At 49.6% G+C, this 13,619-nt stretch overlaps 1 protein-coding gene across 6 annotated transcripts in view; it reads right to left on the reverse strand.

The window, feature by feature from the left end:
* Positions 1 to 13,619, reverse strand: part of UBE3C (ubiquitin protein ligase E3C) — a 111,821-nt gene that overhangs the window by 41,210 nt on the left and 56,992 nt on the right. For all 6 annotated transcript variants that reach the window (XM_021079034.1, XM_021079033.1, XM_021079032.1 and 3 more), the window contains 4 exons: positions 8,942 to 9,046; positions 8,131 to 8,218; positions 7,836 to 7,933; positions 6,249 to 6,381 (listed from right to left, as the gene is read on the reverse strand). In XM_021079034.1, the coding sequence (XP_020934693.1) occupies positions 6,249 to 6,381; positions 7,836 to 7,933; positions 8,131 to 8,218; positions 8,942 to 9,046 (424 nt within the window). The remainder of the gene's footprint in view (positions 1 to 6,248; positions 6,382 to 7,835; positions 7,934 to 8,130; positions 8,219 to 8,941; positions 9,047 to 13,619) is intronic.

The following is a 13,619-nucleotide window of genomic DNA, read 5'->3' on the forward strand; positions in this document are numbered from 1 at the left end:
TACTGGTTACAGCGCGGCGTCCATGCGCACACGCGGCCCGGCACGACGGCCTCCGCGAGAGCCTAGGTGACGCGGGGGTGATGCCCGCGGGGAGCCACGCGCGCGCACACAGCAGGTTAGGCTTCGGCTGTTTGCACCAGGATTATTCTCGACCAGGTGGAAGTGGGCCATCCCCAGGGCCTTCGTCTTCCCGCCTCACGTGGGGCAGGCTGGGCAGGAGCAGGGCTGTTCTTGGGCGGCAGAGGGTGCGGACAGGGAGGCAGGTGCCCTGGGTCTAACTGTATGGAAAAAACCATTGTCCTGCCTGCCTGACCGCCCGCCCTGCCGCTTCCCTTCTCTAGAAACGCTTCTCTGCAGTAGCAACCCTTCCACTGCTGCTTGGGTTTCAGGGCCCGCATCCTACACGGTCTGTGTCATGCAGGTCAGAGCAAACCTGGAAGAAGCGGGCCCTTCTGCCCGACGGTCTGCGCCGCCCCCACCGGCCGGCTGGACCAGGAGCCCATCTCCACAGGGTCATCTTCCGGTTCCTCGGGCATCCTTGACGCCGCGCGGGGCGCCTGGTGTTTGCTCCGGCAGGAACACGCCGTTGGTGGCTTGACGGCTTTCCCAGCTTTCCCGTGATAACGACGGCACCTCGGTGGTGCGAGCCTCCCGGCCACTCGTGACGTTCTGTCGGGTTCTCGAGCATCTCACTGACCACCCTTGCCCAAGGGCACCCCGTGCGACGAGGCCCCACGAGCTCCCCATCCCGAGGCGGAAGGAGAGACGTGTTTCAGGGCTGCCCTCGGTGGGGGGGGGTTCTGGGAGGAGGCCAGGGGCTTTGTCCAGCCCCACAAGCCGGCCCCTTGCAGGTATGGGGCGAGGCATCGAGGGAACCAATCAAGAGAAGGGGTGACACGGGGGTGATGCCCGCGTTTCCCAGGCCTTCTTGTTGACACCTGGCGTTTATTTTTCTTTCCCTTTCAAGGTTCAGGGGTCAGCAGCTTTAGAGACAAGGGCAGTCCTGACCATGAACTCGACTGCATTTGCACAGAACAGTGGCTGCTCAGCCTTTCCCGCCTCCAACACTGGTGCTCCATTCTCTTCCCTCCTCATCCATGTCCTCTGTGGCGTTTTTTCCCAGAGAGGGCACTTTTTTCTTTTTCTTTTCACAGCTGCATATGAAGTTCCCAGGCTAGGGGTTGAATCAGAGCCACAGCCACAGACACACGGGATCCTTAACCCACCAAGCAAGGCCAGGGGTTGAACCCACGTCCTCGCAGAGACCATACGGAGTCCTTCACCCACTCAGCTACACCAGGACCTCCAGAGCAGGGCACTTCTGTCTGCATAAAGCCTGTCTAGGCAGATGGCCATTCTCCTCAAGGATTCTGGAATGGCTGGGAACGTGTCCGCTTCTCCTGTTCCTGCCACAATTTAAAAGCCAAACTTCTTTCTAAAATTATCCAAACAGCCTTTGCTGGCATCAAATCTCCAGTTTTATATCCTCACCTTCTTTCTGCTCCAGAGCAGCAGCATTAACGGTATTCTGAACAAACTAGAAATAAATTTTAGGGCCCTCTTGACAATTTTAAGGCTCTTCTGAAAATTCTTGACAATTTCTAAAGCAACATGGTTATGAGACAGTTTATTCTTTTCTATGACCAATGAAGGAGAGAAAGTATGTTAAATAAATTTAAACTTTTAATAACAAAACATATGGATATACCTTGTGAGTTTGAAAATTTTTTAGAAAAAGTAAATCAATTAGAAATATTTCTGGCTTTTATATATAAAAAAAAGGTAAACTTAAAATACTACATATGAGAGTTCCCATTGTGGGGCAGCAGAAACGAATCCGAGTAGGAACCATAAGGTTGCAGGTTCAATCCCCGGCCTCCATCAGTGGTTAAGGATCTGGCGTTGCCGAGAGCAGTGGTGTAGGTTGCAGACACAGCTTGGATCTGGCGTTGCTGTGGCTCTGGTGTATGTAGGCCGGCAGCTGTAGCTCTGATTAGATCCCTAGCCTGAGAACCTCCATATGCTACGGGTACGGCTCTAAAAAGTGGGGGAAAAAAATTACGTATGAAAACAATACCTCGCAGTTTCTTAATATATTTTCAATTACATCAATTATCATTGGCAATTAAACATTTAGAGAATAAAAGCGTGCATAAGAGAAAAACAGCTCTCTCTGTAAGGACTTTGCTTTTCCTCAACTTGTACTGGCGGCTGTAGGAACACCTTTCTCATGGTGGTTCTGCACCCGCACGAATGATGCGTTTTCCATACGCGATCCTGAAGGTACTGCACAGATGTCCTTTCAATGCAATAGAAGGCACTGCAGAGGAAGTCAAGGTTTGTGCGCCTGTTGGCACAGCTGCAGCCACTTCACACATTTCTTTTTTTTTCTTTTTGACAACGAGCTTACGCTGGCTTCATCTGTCTTGAAACAGAGGCGCCCACAGCTGCAGGTATGTAACAAGCGACCCAGCTTCCCCTCCTCCTGGGAGCGTGTCCAGCATCACTAGAGGCACCTCAGGTGGGTCCCTGGTCTGACTCAAGGCTCGGGGGCCGCACCAGACAGGAGGACCGCTACGCAAGAGCCTCGAGAGGTCACGTGTCATGGGCATCAGTGGAGCGACAGAGGGCCCGGGCAGAGGGATTTCGAGCGAACCTCACAACATTTGGGCTCAACAGGAGGGGCTCCGAAATGACTGAAGTGGGACAGTGCGCGACCGTCAGTCCCACAGCCACGGTTTAGCATCGCACCTGCCCCTGGTTTCCACTGCCCGCCACTGTGAACGCGCCACACACAGTCTCCGAGTTTTTCTGTGGGTCCTGATACATTTTATTAACTTCTCATGATAGAGCTGTGTATACTTTTGGCAATAAATGATAAAACAGACAAGTAGCTACATGTATTTCATGCATTCATACCTTCTTAATTTCTTCAGTAGTTCTAGGCTACGCGCTTTATCTGCAAGTTTCTTCACACTGTCACAAATCTCCAACGTTTTGCTAATGTATTTATGGAAAACAGCCGCATGAGGAACCTGCACAGCCCAAACCCGTGTTGTTCGAGGGTCAACCGTACTTTGATTTTACCTTATAATTATAATCACTTCTCCTTCAGAAAAACTATGTGATAAACCCTGCCCATTAAACCAAGCCAAGCGACACACAGGCACAAGCGAGGCCCTCGGGACTAAGCGCGGCTCCGCGTGGCCCCGGCGGACCCCATCCGGCACGAGGAGGGACAGCCGGGCGGCCAAGGACGCGCCACCTCTACAGCCCCGACAGCGCTCCTGTGTGCAAACGCTGCTTCTCCGTTTCCTCCACCAGGAGAGACAGACTCCAGACCACGCTCTCAGCCAAGTAACGACGGCCACATGGTGGACAGTGGGCCGAGCAGGGTGTCACCGCGCCAGGGCCCCCAGCACGCTGGCTGCTGAGCTCCCAAAGGGAAGCCGCTCAACCTCCTGGAGCCCCGAGGGTCAGCTCACTTGTCAAATGGGCCCAACTCACACTTCAGAAAAGTGTTCCCAGACCGCACGAGACAACGAGAACCCAAAAAGAAGGGCCTTGCTCCAACGACCAGATGACATACGGAATAAACCTGCTAATTGATTACATGTAAATGATCAGTTGACAAGGCGCGTCAGGCCAATTTTCTGTAAAGTACACATTTTTTGAGATGGCATTTAATTTTACGATTTGCATAGCAAAGTATCAAACAATTTTAACATATGGTTTAAAAATTCTTAATAATAAGGCCTGAATGAGAGAACACTAAAAATTTAAGGCATTACAACATAAATAGTATGAGATTTGTCCAAATTCTTTAAATGCAATGCAATTATCAGTATGCACAGCTAGGGAATGGGGTGTGTCAACGTCCGAATAATTTTAGGCTTAAGGATTCATTAGGAAGTTTGGGGCTGGTTATAAATGAGCAGTAATGTCTTAATCTACACAAAAGAGGTTTTTGGTTTTTTTTTCCTTTATCTTTTTAGGGCTGCACACATGGCATATGGAGGGTCCCAGGCGAGAGGTCGATTCTGATATCACAGCCACAGCAACTCGGGATCTGAGCCACGTCCACGACCTACACCACAGCTCATGGCAACATCAGATCCTTAACCCATGGAGCGAGGCCCGGGACGGAAGCCACATCCTCATGGACGCTAGTCGGATTGTTTCCACTGTACCACATCAGGAACTCCAACAGAAGGGTTTTATTAATGTCAGCTGAAAACCACCGCTGAGCACACGTTTCCATTCTGGCAGAAGAGCTCACAGACATACTCTGGCCCCTGCAGGAACCCCAAGCCCACCGGGCACAGAGCTGGGTCTGCCGCGAACACTCTGCCTCTGCACGGATGAACCCACCTGGAGGACTCCTGCCCTCGTGCCCAAGTCCTGGCTCAAGTCCTTCCCCTCACGGAGCCTCCAGCGTCAAGCACATCGCAGCCCTTCTCTTGGCACCACGCCAAGCATGTGCCAGTTTACCCCTCCATTCTATCTCAGTCTTCCCCCAGAGTCAGCCACAAATTCAACAAACATCTACCGAGCGCCAGCCACGTGGGCTGAACAAAGACTAAGGATGCCGTCCCAGACGGCGAGGACCTCAGGGAAGGGCCAGCCGCAGCCGCCGCTGTCACACAGAGCCCAGAGCCACCGCCACTGTACCTGAGTTAGGAGGACCTGCAGACCCCAAAGGCTGGGGGACCTGTCTCCCCACAAGCACAGTGCGCTACGAGGCGTGCAATTCCACCTCCCTCGTACACACACCCTGCAAACCTCACATCCCAGGCAAGGGGGAGCCACGTAAAGCTCTGTCTCTGAGAGCGAGCGGCTCCAGGGGGCCAGGGCAGAGGTGGAAGGACCAAACCAAGCTCTGTTAGAAACCAAACCCGGAGCACAGCAAGGGAACAAGAGGTGTCAGCCCCTCACTAGTTCTTTGTCCGAGAAAAAGAGGGTCTGAAATGAGAGGTTTTGCCCCTTAGAAGAAAAGGCAACTGTTACCTCCTATCTGACAACGTCCTGCCCCCTCCCAAAGGCGTGATCCAGAGCCTGCCAGGCTCTCGTTTTTCATACTTGCATTGATTTCACACTGATTTAATGTGATATCATGGATATTATATTCTGAAGTTAAAATTATTAACATATAAATTAATATGACCAAAACTTTTGAACACTGGGTATCAAACAGTGAAGTAAGACAAAAACGTGTCACAGACCGCGAAACGCTGTCCAAATTACTGTTGCAATATAATCCCCTTTTATCTAAGAGTTCTATCACTGAAGCACACTGACTTTCTTATAAAGAAATGTGGATTGCAAGGGCGTCTATTTTAGTATATTTAACCTGGCTTTCAACTTATGATGTTTGCATAGACTGTCACATACGAAACAGTCTGGCTGAACATCAGCATTTTTAGAATCGTAGGCTGTCAACTACATTTTATAGACAGACATTTGGGAGCAAGAGTTTCTTACCCTAAAAAAAAAAAAAAAATCATATTTGAAAGGCTTCTATTGCAATAATTATTTGTCAATCTTAGAAATATTATTTGGGGAGTTCCCGCTGCGGCACAGGGGAAACGAATCTGACCAGGAACCATGAGGGTGCAGGTTTGATCTCTGGCCTCGCTCAGTGGGTTAAAGATATGGCATTGCTGTGAGCTGTGGTGTAGACTGGCAGCTGAGGCTCCGATTCGACCCCCAACCTGGGAACCTCCATATGCCGCAGGTGCGGCCCTGAAAAGACAAGAGCCAAAAAAAAAAAGAAAAAAAAAAATTGATAATATACACCCACTAAATCTGACCTACTCCATTTGTTTTAAAAAGTCACTATAGGAGTTCCCGTCGTGGCGCAGGGGTTAACGAATCCGACTAGGAAGCATGAGGTTGCGGGTTCGGTCCCTGCCCTTGCTCAGTGGGTTAAGGATCCGGCGTTGCTGTGAGCTGTGGTGTAGGTTGCAGACGTGGCTCGGATCCCACGTTGCTGTGGCTCTGGTGCAGGCCAGTGGCTATAGCTCCGATTCGACCCTTAGCCTGAGAACCTCCATATGCCGCGGGAGAAGCCCAAGAAATAGCAAAAAGACCAAAAAAAAAAGTCACTACAGAACAAGAGGACAAACACTTCACTTTTTCATAACTACCCTTTTCTACAACCCTAGCGCTCCCCTCACACGTACACACAGAGATCGTGCCCGCCTCCCCCCACCGCCCCCATACATACACACAGAGAGAATGCTACACACCATTTTCTGGGGAAAGTTTGTCATAAGCATCTTCATAAATATAATTTCTTCTTATCGTGACATTAATTCCATCCAGAAACGGGCCGTCTCCTTGAACTTCTTGCTTATCTGCATAAATCAACCTCTGAAAGATCTAACAGAGGGGAAGTCATAAGGTTACCTGAAACAGACTTTTTGTTATAAACATAAGCAGCCAAAAGGAAAAAAGCTGCTAAATAAATCTAAACTTTTTGTCTCTATAAATTCTGAAGCAAATTTTAAAAGTCAACGTATCAAATACTGATTTTATGTCTCGTCAATAAATGTGTAGTATTTATTATTTTTTGTTTGTTTTTTGGCCTCACCTGTGGTGAGTGGAAGCTCCTGGGCCAGGGATTGACCCTGCGCCACAGCAGTGACGACAATGGCTCCTTAACCTGCTGAGCCACCTGGGAACTCCTAATGTATTGGTAATACTGCTCCTTTTCCCCACTTCACACAAATTTTAAAAATCTCATGCTATGGCATATTTTCAGCGTTTTCTTTTGTAAATCTTTTATAAGCACCCAGGTGGTGGAGGGAAGTGCTGTGTAAAGCTGTATGTTAATAACGGTAGGACCATCTCTGTGTGATATAATCCAAGTAAGTTTTTTGGTGCTAAAAATCCAGTAGAGGGCACTCAGGAATTATGCTATACCGTGCCTGTGTGTGAGTGTGTGCGCGTGTGTTTTAATGAAGAAACATCAATGGCCTTGAAAGGAATTCATTCTTATGTTCATCCTGGGAAAAGAGTGGTGAGGCCTAAAAAACACCCTCTCAAAGCCATCACCTAAGTATAAAAGGGCAGAGTTTTTAGAAATTTGCTAAAAAGCCGGTGAACACAGACAAAACATTTTCAATTAAATCTGGAAACAGATACATGTAAACAAAAGCTTTTTGTACATCAGTCGAAAATCATGACACAAAAAATGACAGCCATCCATTTTTATAAAGCACCTTTTGCGATAAACAACTTAGTAATAATATCTTCTCAAAAATCTGCATTTTCTTTTCTTTTTTTTTTTTGCCATTTCTAGGGCCGTTCCCGTGGCACATGGAGGTTCCCAGGCTAGGGGTCGAATCGGAGCTGTAGCTGCCAGCCTACACCACAGCCACAGCAACGCAGGATCCAAGCCATGTCTGCGACCTACACCACAGCTCACAGCAACGCGGAATCCTTAACCCACTGAGCAAGAGCAAGGCCAGGGATCGAACCCGCAACCTCATGGTTCCTAATCGGATTCGTGAACCACAGCGCCACAACAGGAACTCCTGCATTTTCAAAGAACACAAAATTTACAGAGAGGATGTCATGTGAAAGGATAGTTTAACAGGCCTTTTAACTGGTTATAACTAAGGACAACATGTTTCAGGTTTGTACACTGAGGCATTTGGTTGCATTACGTTTTGATAAGTCATTGTCGGCTATTCAAGCTAATGAGGAAAACACAAGTCATCTGTGGCACTGGGCACCTTCGAGATTGCTCTCACGGCTGTTCATTTTTATCGCTGAGCTACCAGAAAGCCCACGAAACACGCCGTCAACCCGCAAGGACAGTGCGTGCCTACCTTGACTCGCTCCTCAAACGGGACCACGAAGGGCAGCTCTGTGAGGACGGCGAGCTGCCTCTCCTCGGACACGGACAGCGGCGGGGACTCGACGCCCACTGCAACAGAGCGGAAGCTGCGTCCCGGCACGTGTCCCCCAGCGCCCCTGGCCACCCCGGGGAGGCTCCACCTAGACGTTCTGCAAGAGGCCGAGCTACACACAGGGACCGAACCCAGAGCCGTGGGGCCAGGCGCCGGCTGGCTGGCCCTGGGCCAGAGCCCCCAAGCGTGGAGGGAGTCGGCCCTGGGGACTCACCGTCCAGGGTGGAGCGCAGCGGCCCAATTCTCCCCATTCGCCGGGACCTCCACGCGTTTCGCGACGCCGGCACGTAGAGCTGGGTGACCTGTGGGGACCGGACACCCCTGATTAGCCCAGCCCTGTGTCCCAGCACAAACTTCCCACCTGCCTTGTTCAAAGTGAATCGGTGTTTGCGCTGAGCAGCCAGGCTCCTCTGTGACCTCACGCCCTCTTCCGACCCTCTCCCCGATGCTGGCTGTCCTGTTACCCTCTAACTCTATTTTCTGAATACAGTGCAAGGAAATCCCTACCTGTTGCATGTGTAAATCAGCACAATATGACTGCTTTATGAGACAAACCGTATCACCTTGCAAAATTACCAATTTCTTACTATTACCGAATATTCCACTTTCTCATAATTTTTTAAAAAATTCTTGGGGAGCTACCGTCATGGCGAAGCGGAAATGAATCCCACTAGGAACCATGAGGTTGTGGGTTCCATCCCTGGTCTCGCAAAGTGGGTTAAGGATCTGATGTTGCCGTGAGCTGTGGTGTAGGTCACAGACCGCGGCTTGGATCCCGAATTGCTGTGGCTACAGTGTAGGCCGGCAGCTGTAGCTCCAATTAGACCCCTAGCCTGGGAACCTCCATATGCTGCGGGAGCAGCTCTAGAAATGGCAAAAAGACAAAAAAAAAAAAAAGTTTACTACGAACATTTAGTTTTATAAATAATACATTAAATAGCTTTAAAGGATAGATTCTTCTCCCCACAACGAAAAAGCTGAAAAAATGTTTAATAAAAACTATTTAAAAGATCTTTCAGTCACACCTTATCTGCTTTAATGTCTTCTTGTTCTGACAGCCAGTGATTGGGCGGACAAAAGTTTCTCCTTGTGTCTCTGGACTTCAGCATTTTCACCAGGTTGGTGATAACCTGAGGAGGAAGAACAGGACCAAGTCACACACACAAGCTCAGGAGCTACCAGTGCACACAAGCAGCGATGCCACACGCCACACGTTCAGGGTGATGGCTTCTTCAAGTGCAACGCCCAAGGAGGTGGGCTTCGGCGGCCACGCACAGGCAAGGCCACCACCAGAGCAGCTGGCAGAAACGCGTCTCATCCTGTGATCCTAACAGTAAGTTTTACATACAAAGCGGTTAGTTAGCTACCAACAAAGAGGAAAAAAAATCAACACAAATACGTGCAAAGGCTGACTTTTAAAAAACTACAAGGTAGGTAGTAATTAAGTTTTAAGACACAATCTGGAAATGGACTAGCTCGCCGGAGTTATAATCAAAGACATCGCCAAATAAAGCAATTTTCCGAAGGTAAATTTCTGAAAAACACTCCATCGGGGTGCCTGTGGGAGAAAGCAGTGTCCTAGAGAACATCTCTCCCAATTCCCGCGCTTCCCTCAACAGGAGCCCTGGGAGTCAGGTCTACTCCGCACACACTCCGTGCCAGCTGCGGACGCCTCCCCAGATGCTCTGCCCCACCCCAGAGCGCCCATGTCACCAGAGCTCGGCCCTCGTCTCCCTGACTGTGCACAGGACCCCACCACCCACCTGGAAACCTACCCGGTACCTGACGACCCACGCGGAGTCAGCAACTGACTGTCAATTCTGGGTCATCTAAAGAGACCTAACAGCACTGTCCATTTCAAAAAGGCCTTAAGTGACACGTTAAATGGAAATGTACTTTGCAATAAATCAAGATATTTATTTTAAAATCTGTAAATCCAGAGTTTTACACCTTGACAGCCAGGGTCCGACCCGACAACTACCATCGAGTGAATGCCTCTGACGGGGTTTTCTGAAAAAGCCAGCCAGGCTTGTGTACACACTGCCTCTAGTTAGGTAAAATACACCGTGGACAAAGAATTAGGGAATTTCACTGTGTGTCCATCGCAAGCGGGTGAGGAAGGTCCCCGGATGATCCCTCCGGCCACCCGGACGACAGGCTCATGGACGGAGGAAGGGGGGCACCCAGAGAGTCGGGACACCACAAAACTGTGATGGTCAAAACCATGTCCTGCCAACGCAGCTGCCTGGGGCATTTTAGAGCCTCCGGTGCCCTGATACTCTGAGACGTCCTTCTGGAATCAGCAGACATCAGCACAGCGAAGAGCCAGGTGAGGCCCAGGTGTGCCCTCCTGACTCGGGACTTGGCTGTGGCTGCCCAGGGTGCGGTTTCACAGCCGACGCTGCTGCGGACTGGCTCTGAGTGCAGCTGAGGGAGACGGAGAGAAGCCTGGTCCGGTTCTGTCTGGTTCAATGCTGGTCATACACGAGGTGGGTCAATGGCCTGATGCGCTTCATTCGTGGAAGTCTCTCAGTTGTGCTCTTCAGAGGAAAAGAGGGAGTCTCGGGGAGCTCCCGGCATGGCTCAGTGGAAACGAATCTGACTAGACTAGCATCCGTGGGGACGCAGGTTCAATCCCTGGCCTCGCTCAGTGGGTTACGGATCCGGTGCCACGAGCTGTGGTGTAGGTCAGAGATGCAGCTCGGATCCCGTGTTGCTGTGGCTCTGGTGTAGGCCGGCGGCTACAGCTCCGATTCGACCCCTAGCCTGGGAGCCTCCATATGCCGCGGGAGCGGCCCTAGAAATGGCAAAAAGACAAAAAAATTAAAAATAAAAATAAAAAAATAAATAAAAACGCGAAGCTTACAGTGGTAACCATAAATCGACAAATGATGGTCAGAGGTTAGGCAAAACTGGCGTTTTTAATTTTAAAACGGGGTCAACAGATACCCAGTTAAGAGCAAAGGACAGTCTTCCTCTCGGCCAACGTCGTCGCTTCCCTGGCGTGTGACCCCACCTCAGATGACAGCGCCAACACTCAGAGACGCACAGGATTCCAACAGGACTCGTGTCCCGGGCGCTGCCGGGCTGCCAACTCAGAACAGAGGCTACAGGAACGCGGGGCAGAGCAGGCCAGGCTGGGGGTCCAGCCGGCTGCTCACCAGGGCCTCCTGCCGACACGCACCCACTCTGCACCGCCACGGGCAACGCTGCGAGATCCACCTGAGATGCTGCGGGACGCGAGAACCAGTGAGCTGGGAAAACGACGTGACTGGCGGACGCGCAGGCCCGGATGCCGTGGGACTGAAGTTAAAGGCATCACGTGAGGACGTGGCCTCCGCAAGGACCCAAACCTTAGGTTACATAAATACTCAAAAATGAATGAAGTTACTTGCGCAACTACGCAGAAATGGGCAAAACTGTCACGCATGTGCCATCATTTACCACCGAAACCTACAAGCACGTCTCCCTTAACCCCAATGTTAAAAACATCAAGCAGATGACTGATCGGAAACACAGAGACTCCTCCTAAAAATCACACCTGACAACCGTCCAAGGTAAAGATTTTTTTTTTTAATTAAAATATATTTTTTGGGGGGCCTTTTTTTTAGGACCACACCCACGGCATATGGACGTTCCCAGGCCAGGGGTCTAATTGGAACTACAGCTGCCGGCCTGCACCACAGCAACGCCAGATCCTTAACCCACTGAGTGAGGCTAGGGATGGAACCCGTGTCCTCACGGATACTAGTCGGGTTGGTTACCATTGAGCCACGACGGGAACGTCTAAAGATTTCAAATTAACACACCATCTCCTAAGATCACCGTCTGTCTCCCCTGGCTAGGATGATCACAAGAAAACCTTGATTAATGGCCTTAGGGAAATATTCTTAAGCATTACATATATTACCTCATATAATACATTTATATATATTATTACTACTGATATATTTGATGATGACTTGAAGATACTGATGTTCAACTAACATTTCTGAATGGAGATCATTGATATTTAGTTATATTATTGTAACCCCCCAAACACATACAGTCCAAATTTTGAGAAGCTAAGACTAAATTACACTACAATATAAAATAATAATCTCCTTTTATCTTAAATCGGATATGTAAAACCTGGTAGGTAAAACCAGACCTCTTAGGTAATTATTTAAAAACTTCAAAACGAAGCATAGGACACAGCACATAATTTACAGGTACCTAAGTGTGGTAAATGTGTGATGTGGTAAATACATATAAAACAAGAATTTCTTATATTTTGATTTCAAAATGAAGAATATATAAAAATGAGCTCCTGTCATGGCGCAGTCGTTAACAAATCCAACTAGGAACCATGAGGTTGCGGGTTTGATGCCTGGCCTTGCTCAGCAGGTTAGGGATCCGGCATTGCCACGAGCTGTGGTGTAGATCATAGACGCAGCTCGGATCTGGCGTGGCTGTGGCTGTGGTGGAGGCCAGCAGCTGCAGCTCTGATTTGACCCCTAGCCTGGGAACCTCCATATGCCACGGGTGTGGCCCTAAAAAGAGGGGGAAAAAAAAAAAACCAACCCAGACAAACCAGTAAAGCACCAGCTCTAACTGAACATGTCATCAACGACCAGAACGACAGTTTTCCTAGCATAATTCCAAAGCTCACCATAATTTAGCAGTTGTTTTTTCCATCCTGTTTGCCCTCAGCTTTGTTCTTGTCCAATGTAATCGGTTCAAAGTTTGTTTTTTTCCCTATATTGTGATACTCCCAGAACAAGGACCTCATTTACGACTCCCCAGCACAGGGTGGAGCAGGTGTTCCTGGGAGAAACACTGCGGGTGTCTCAAGAATTGACAGGAACAACACCCTAGCATGTAAAAGTCATCGAGTATCTGACATGGATTGCTGCTGTCAACGGGTCACCCTAGTTTTACAGAGCCCTCGGTTACTACTTGTTAAAACGGGTTGATTTTAAAAGTCAGCAGTATTCTCCAGCACATCCAAAACACGACACGATTTTTTCTTAAAGGACTCTGTCTATTCAGCAGCCAAAACCAAACTAATAGAGCCCTTCAAAGACGAAAAAGGGCCTGACGCAGCTCGGCCGCTTCCAAAGGGAGCCCGGACCGCCTCTCGGGCAGCATGGACAGCTGGCTCGTGGGGGCCACCACGGCTAGAAGCAGGGCCCTGCTGCTGTTTTCCTCTTTCATGTCTTTAGGGTCCTTCCAGAACTGTATGCAAGCCCAGCGGCAGGAGCGTGCGCTCCCAGGTCCCAGGGAGGTGTGCCGACAGGGAGGGCACAGGTGCCTCCTCCCGGCCCGGGCCTAACTCCTCTGCACACGAAGGCAAATCAAACCGGAGCTCCCTCTCCTCTCGGGGCTAAAGCAATTAGATCTATAAATTACACTTCAAGAGGAGTTTCTCAATGTGATAAATGCATCAACTGTTTTAGCAGTGTCAACGCAGGGCTTGGAAACTGACCTCGATTCTTACAGTGACAAAGAAAGATGACTGCATCCACTTAAAAGTCTCTGTTTTGCGACCAGCCCCCCCAAGCCTCTCTCAGAAATTAGTCCGAGAGGACCATCTTGAGGCTGAAAAATGAAAACGGTCAGTGGTTGCAGGAGGCAGGGCCCGCGTGTGCGGCGCAGTCTGACTCAACCGGAGGCAGGAAATCACAGCAAGAGGCGCTACCGCCGTTGGTCGATTCCGCCTAG

Source organism: Sus scrofa, chromosome 18, assembly GCF_000003025.6.
Source record: "Sus scrofa isolate TJ Tabasco breed Duroc chromosome 18, Sscrofa11.1, whole genome shotgun sequence".
NCBI classification, from domain to species: Eukaryota; Metazoa; Chordata; class Mammalia; order Artiodactyla; family Suidae; genus Sus; species Sus scrofa.